General features: G+C 41.5%; 1 protein-coding gene across 1 annotated transcript in view; it reads right to left on the minus strand.

Annotated features, from left to right (window-relative positions):
- LOC149862764 (cytosolic phospholipase A2 gamma-like) overlaps positions 1–6,781 on the minus strand; it is a 127,968-nt gene extending 121,187 nt beyond the window's left edge. Inside the window, exons 1-5 of the mRNA XM_090051205.1 lie at positions 6,758–6,781; positions 4,702–4,818; positions 3,827–3,969; positions 2,359–2,554; positions 1,248–1,365 (exon numbers count right to left, since the gene is read on the minus strand). Coding sequence (XP_089907331.1) covers positions 1,248–1,365; positions 2,359–2,554; positions 3,827–3,969; positions 4,702–4,818; positions 6,758–6,781 — 598 coding nt within the window. The remainder of the gene's footprint in view (positions 1–1,247; positions 1,366–2,358; positions 2,555–3,826; positions 3,970–4,701; positions 4,819–6,757) is intronic.
- Positions 6,782–6,993: the final 212 nt, after the last annotated feature.

Below are 6,993 nucleotides of genomic sequence, written 5' to 3' on the forward strand. Positions count from 1 at the left end.
TTATGAACTACTACCCACCTGCAGCTGTGCTTTCAGCCCCTGAAAGCTATATCTCTTTACAACAAGGTTAACTTATACAGCTGGTACTGGATGCCCTAAAATATATGAGATAAAAGGTAAAGTGTACAAGAAAGAGGGCATTTACAGATGTGCTCCAGGAGTTGGGGGGTGGGGGAGGTGATGCTTTGATTAGAGCTGCAGTAATAGCTCTCTAATTGAAGTGCCCAGTGTCACGTGTATCAGCATCCCAACACTGAAAAATTGTGGCAGGGGTGCTTTAAATCTCATACGTGCTTTAGTAAAAGCACCCCAGCTGCTATTTTTCAGCATAGGGATGCTGATACATGTGACAATGGAGTCTGCTGGAGTGCAGCAATTACCACACTTCAGCAGACTCAAATAATTGAGTCTGCTCTGATGTGCTGTAATAACAGGAAATGGGAGCAGCCTTGCTGCATGTCTATAGGCATCCAGAGTGATATTTACAGGGAGTACGAGGATCTTGTATTCCATTTTCGGTACAAGGCACAGGCCGTGTATAATATAAATAGAACTTTTGTGATCACTGTATAAAAATGGACCTGGAAACCCTTGTAACTTCATACAGGGCCTAGGTAACACAATATAAAAGTTATGTCAATACCTTAGCACAAACATCCAGAGCTAACACCTTATATAATCTCTCAGCCATGTGCATTACTGAGGAGTTGGACTTGATGATCTGCTCAAGTGCCTTCTGACCCTACCAGCTATGAAACTATAAGAGTGAATTTGTACATACAGAACCCACATAAAGCGGGGAAGCTTGTTTTTGTATGTGGCCTTGATAACGTTTTAGAAGAATGTGGTGCTCTTCTGTTAGCATAATTATTGATGCCAAAATAAATGTTGCAACAATTGCCCACACACATCACGACACACACAACACAAACATACATGGCACAGATCACATGTGTGAAACAAAGCATAATTAAAACTATGGCAGCAACCACAATATTTCTATCCCACATAAACACAATAAAAATGCTAAAAATATTATTGAAAATGCCATGAAAACCCTGAGAAGTCTGTCTGCTTGTCTGTCAAGAACTGCTTCACAACATCAAGGTTATGGGTTTTAGCTAGCTTTATAGATGGCATGCACATATCTGTTACTCAGACAACTTGCATAAAGCTGAAATTAAAGGTGATTTGCCTTACAATTAACTTACAATATATGCACTTATCATAAATTTTGCATAATTTACCTGCAGAGGTTTTAGATGATTTGCTAAAAGATTTCTCATCCACAGCTGCATATATTGGGTAGGGGTTTTTCCCATTTTCAGAAGCAGCGCTCTGGTCAGACAAATGTCTTTTATCCAGCTGAAAGGCAAAATTGCATTTGTTCAAAGAAACACACACCTTTAAACTATTTGCTCAGTGGAGTCTTTAGTCTTTTCCACCTTCCTTAATCCAGGATTTAAGGACAGCCTTTGTGGTGGTACAGACAGAAAAGCAACACACGCTATGCTGAGATGGCTAAATTGGTGGTTAAACTCTTTTCCTTTTTTATTCCCGAAGTGGAAATATGAAGAAACTTAAGTAAACTTGTGAAACATTCCCCCTTTGAAACAGATCCACCTGTACGTGTGTTGGAGAGGTCCTCTGAGAATTTAGTTATGGCACTTAACCTTTCTATTCCTTGCTTTCCTCATCTGTAAAGCAGGGATTTTTCCAGCATCACAGAAAGATTATGGGATAAATTCTTCAAAGTCTTGGGAAGCGTTCTCCAATTCTATTCCAAACTAGTGAAGCCCAACCTGGGATACTGTGGCCAGTTTGGGATGCTGAGCTTCCAGACAGACATGGACAACTTGGAAGATATCAAGATGAAAGCAACAAAAGTAGCTAGACATCTAGGACATGCAAGGAAACCATGAAGGGCCGGGGCTAATTCAGCCTGGAGAAGAGACAGAGGACAGAGTGGAAGGGGGGAATATGTTGATAAATAATTGTTAAAATAAGGGTTATAACCAACAGGTGATTAACTATTCTTTGATGCTACAGACAAAAAAGAAGTAATGGGCCTGAAGTACAAGAAGGAGAATGTGGGTTATATACCAGGAAGGCATTTCTTACTGTGAAGGTCATTAAGCACTGAATACATAACCTAGAGGTCATGGCATCTCTGGCCTTGGAGCCTTCTAAGTGCAGCTTAGAAAAATGCTTACTCAGGATGATTTAGACTGCAAGCTAAACTAACCGACTGCCTGAGCCCTATTTTTTTATGATTCTATAAAAGATTGTGAAGTGATCAGATACTTTTGGTGGTAACACCCACCTGAGACAAAGATAAAAGGGAAGATTTTCACCCACCTCATGCAACATCTTGTGTACTACTATGTAGGCCCAGAAATCAGTGAGGGAATAATTTTTATCCTTGGCTGCCTCTTTTAACATCTTATATGCGTCTGAAAAGCTCCAGTGGGAGAGGAGCATTTTACACATTCTTTCCTCGAAGCTTAACAATTTATCTGACCAATCCGGTTGTTTGTACAAAGAAGACATGCACCTATGTATAACATGAAACATATGGTGAGAGTAATGTGATTTAGTCCATTTCCTCCCCACTAGCCCTTGACAGTCTTTATCAGTTAATTCCACTCATCATTTTAGCTAGGTCCAAGATTTGCAACCAACAATGGTTGTATGGCTGGGCTGACTGGCTACAAGGTAGGCCCCCAGGACAGATTGCAGGAAAATGGAAATCTCTGTTACCAATGCATGGGGCCCATGACCCACAGATGAGCATCTTCGATAGCATTCAGTAGAATCCAGATGCTCAGTCAGCTAATGAGTGCACCAGAGTATATTTGATTATCCCACTAACTGCCTACCTGCATTTTCAGATTGAATAAATACCTTTATACTCCGTTTTCAGTCTCTCTGCTCTCGTACTCAAAGGCATTTCAAATCAAAAGAGTTAGATGTCTAAATGCCTTTGAGGGGCTGAGTATGGTCCCTGATTTAAGATCATGGTTCCTGATTTAAAATACTGCTTTTTTTGTTCCATTTTTGGATTTAAAGTCCAAATTTACCACTAATACATTGAGCCAGAAACATAAGAACACTATGTTGTTTCAAGAACATTGAGTCAGTTTGTGCTGCTGATATTTGAAACATTTTGTTTCGGTAAGATAAAACAATTTTGGTTCAGTAGTTACCAAACAGTATTAAAGAAATGAAAGTCAAAACAAAATTAATTGAAATGGTAATATCAAAACAGATGACTTTTTTTTTTTTTTTTACCTTATTGAAATCAGGTATGTCTAGCTTGCAGGCAAGTAGGTAGAGTCGTTTCCTGAAATCTAGGAGATGTAGGTTGAAACCCGTCTGTGGCTGAAGGGGACTAGTTTTCCTATGACTAACATTTCAAGACAAACCAGGCCTTACATGAAGGCCTGTTTCACTGAACAGCTAAGTTAACTGGCCAGAGCACAGCCTTACTGAGCATGCTTTGGGGCTTAATGCAGATACTGCTGAGTCACAAACTGTGACTAAGTACCAAAAAAATTAGTTATGCAGCTTCAGAGATACAAATTGAACAAAGAATTAGCTGTGAAACTAGATACTTGCATTTCAATGAACTTATGATTTTCATCTGTCCCAGATTCTTTGGAAGTTCAAGTTCTGAGATTCTCACCTTCTCAGATAACAGACAGACAGTAATTTTTCTCTTAGTTTATAAAGTAAACACCAGGGAACTGAGCTAATAAAAAACATCAGTTCTCAATGGTTAATTCTACAAAGGAACTTACTCTCATGTCTTTTCATGTGCACCTACCAGGTGGACCCTGACACTCCACACAGGTACATGACAGAATCCAACAAGCCATGGTTTTGCAGCTCCCCCAAGGTTCCCTGCAGCGCTATCATGGCACGCAAACCACCACCTGAACCCAGGATTGCAATATGGGGCACCTCATCCTGAGGAAGCAAAATGTTGCAGACACAAATAAGCAAGAGAATTGGAAGATTCTGCATTGTCTACTTCAGCTCGTTCCTTTTTACCTGCAGTGATGCACCTGCCATGACAAGGTAGGGCAATGCCTATCCCTGCTTTAAGGTCCAGTAGCTGAAGTTCTAACATTATAATTGTTTTCTGCAGGGGAGATGGCAGGAACCTGTTTAACCTGAACAAATAGCTACTCCAGAATGGAATAGACTAGGGCAGGTAATGGGTATATGTTTCCATCTGAACCAAGGTACCCAGTCCACTTAGATGTCTAGCAGACAGGATAGAGTCTGGCATACGGTCTGTATCTCTGTCCAAAGATATCATTTACTGACACTTTAGGATGTCTGCATTTCAGTGCCTAAATTCAGAGATTAAGGCAGTGTATTCTTTTTACTAGTGCATCCAGCACATAAAGGTTGGTCAAATTTTTATTTTAATAGAAAATATTTATAATAGTTAAAAATCTCACTCCCCCCAGAAATGTTAATTTTTCCATTCAAAAGGAAGGCTCTTCTTTTTCATGTAAAACAAATGAATAAAATTAATTTGAGCTTTTATATTTATGGATTATTTTCTCCTCTTTCCTCCACAATATTGTATCATTTTAAGGGACCTCTTCCTCTGCTGTTTTTTTAAGTGGATTTTTTTCTCCCTGGCTCCACACAAGTCACCATAACAATGAGATATTAATATATTTATACTACAATGCAGGAGATGCCAAGTTTGTCCAAGCATTTCTTCACTGTGGTTTTTCTGTTCGTGGTGCTACGTTTTTCACCCTCTGAGAGCTCCTGGGAAATTCGAACTTTCCCTTCATTCTGTGGAATGAGAGAGAGGGAAAGAAAATCCCTTAAATTAGACTGTGGAAAAATAGCAGATCCACAATGACAGGTTACATCCAGTTCCACCTAAAACACAAAGGTATATCCAGGCTGCTGAACAAGTACAGTATAAATGACATGTGTAGCATGTTTTATTCTGGGTTGCTGATGTCACATTCATCAAAATGAGCCCTGTGGTAGGCATTGCAAGTGCTATTGTATGAGCCATGCAAAACGGAAAAAAAAAAAAGAACCCCCCCAAACCCTGACCCCATCCCTCTATGTACCTTTCAACCCCTGGAAAACAAAAAATAAACTAGAAAAAATGCACATATTCATCAAATTTTTCCATCAGTTACTAATAAGTTCTCCGACGGAACATCATATTGACTAAAATAAAGGCATAAAGAAATCATCTGAGTAAGAATGCTAGGGAGAATGAAATCAGTTATTCTTCATATGATAAGCAGTTCATAAATGGGAAAGTTTAATAAAAAAGGTACAAGCATACCAGAAATAAGAATAGTGGGATATTAAAGAATTCTCTGTGCCAGTGGGGACTAACCTTTCTGTCAGGCATGACACAAATTATCCCCACCCGCTCCTCAAGTGCAATTTCAGTCCTCTTCCCCTACCCAAGCTGCTGCTCTGTTTTCTTTTTCCTGCTATACCTGCTGTTATGCTGTCTGTCCCCTCCCTGTCTGCTGAATGCCACATACACAGGCTGACCGTGCTATGTGTGTGCCACGGGATGGGGTGTCCAAGGATGGCTGCGATAACCTAGAGCCCCTCAACCGTACCAGTTTGGCCCAATGGGCCAAATGGACCTGATGGACCCTCTTTTCCCACCCGCCATGTCTTGATGTAAATATAATATAGGGAGGCTGCCCTCACATCCAGTTGGACATGGTCCTGATGGATTTCCCTGAACCCCATAAGTCCCCAGACCCCTCCTGGATCCTGTTTCAGAATAGATGTCTCGGGACACCCCAGCCTTATGGGCTATATGCGTGGCTCCAAACCACCCCGTACCATGCCCCAAGCCTTGCAGATGGTATTGCTGTTGTCTCTCCCAGGCCTTGCTACAAATCAGCTCCTTCTCCTCACTGGGCTCTCCACAGCCCTCTCTGCCCCCCTCAGTGCTGTGCTGTCTACAGCCCTGCCTCTGTCTCTGCACCCCTAATGCCACGCTCTTGCTGGTGCCAGGGTCTGTGTGCCCTAAATACCACGCCCTCTCTGGCACCGGGGTCCCCCCACACTACAGTGGCTCTGCCCAATGAGGCCTCCACCTTCCCCAGTAGCCTCACTGAAACCACTGGTGGTTATGAAACAGCAAGCAAAACATAAAAACCTGGGCTATAACATAACACATAAGTTCCAGTTGTGCTCCACCCCTTTTAAAGTATCAACTTTACCCCGGTGTTATCAGAAGCTGGACTAGCCCTCAGGCCTCTTCCCATAGTTCCTTCTAGGAGGGCTCCTTCCCAGTTGGCCGCTGGCAGCGAACTGCCTCCCCTAGTTCCAGCCTGAGGTTTACATGGACCCAGGGCCCTGCCCCTTTTGGTCAACTAAGTAGATGCAGCTGCAGACTAATTTGCTCTCTAGCTGTTGCCCTGGTAACCTGCACCTGCACTTCTCTCTGTCTCTTTGGGCTCTCCCCAGAAGTTTCTGCTGTTCTAGGAGCAGGCACCTTAGTGCCCTGCAACAGTGTGTCTCAAATGCCACAGTTTGGCCACTGTGATCCAAGTAAATTGCTGAAAGCAACCCATTGACCAATCAGACAATATAACAACCTAGAATAAGCAGTGAATTATCTATAAAAACAATCTATTATTTGTTCTTTAACCCCTTATGAATGTCCCCAGAATACAAAGTGTGATTTAATATTTCAGTACTTGGGGTTAGCAATATTTACAATGAAAGCTCTATACTATACCTGGCTCCCTTGTCTTTCTTCCATCTCACTTCCTGTTTTTTTCAATAGGGTACTCTGGCCTTTTAAATTCAGTGGCAAGAAAGCACTCCTCCCACTCAGGATTTTCAAAACTACAGGCCAATAGTTAGTTGGTTCTTTCTTCCTTTCCTTTCTGAAATAAAAATTGGAGAAAAGTCATATTTAACATGGGAACATAACAATTTGGGGAATTTTGACACGGAAGATGAAATTCTGCT

This window comes from Crocodylus siamensis, chromosome 6, assembly GCF_052110815.1.
Source record: "Crocodylus siamensis isolate JL-2025a chromosome 6, ASM5211081v1, whole genome shotgun sequence".
Taxonomy (NCBI): domain Eukaryota; kingdom Metazoa; phylum Chordata; order Crocodylia; family Crocodylidae; genus Crocodylus; species Crocodylus siamensis.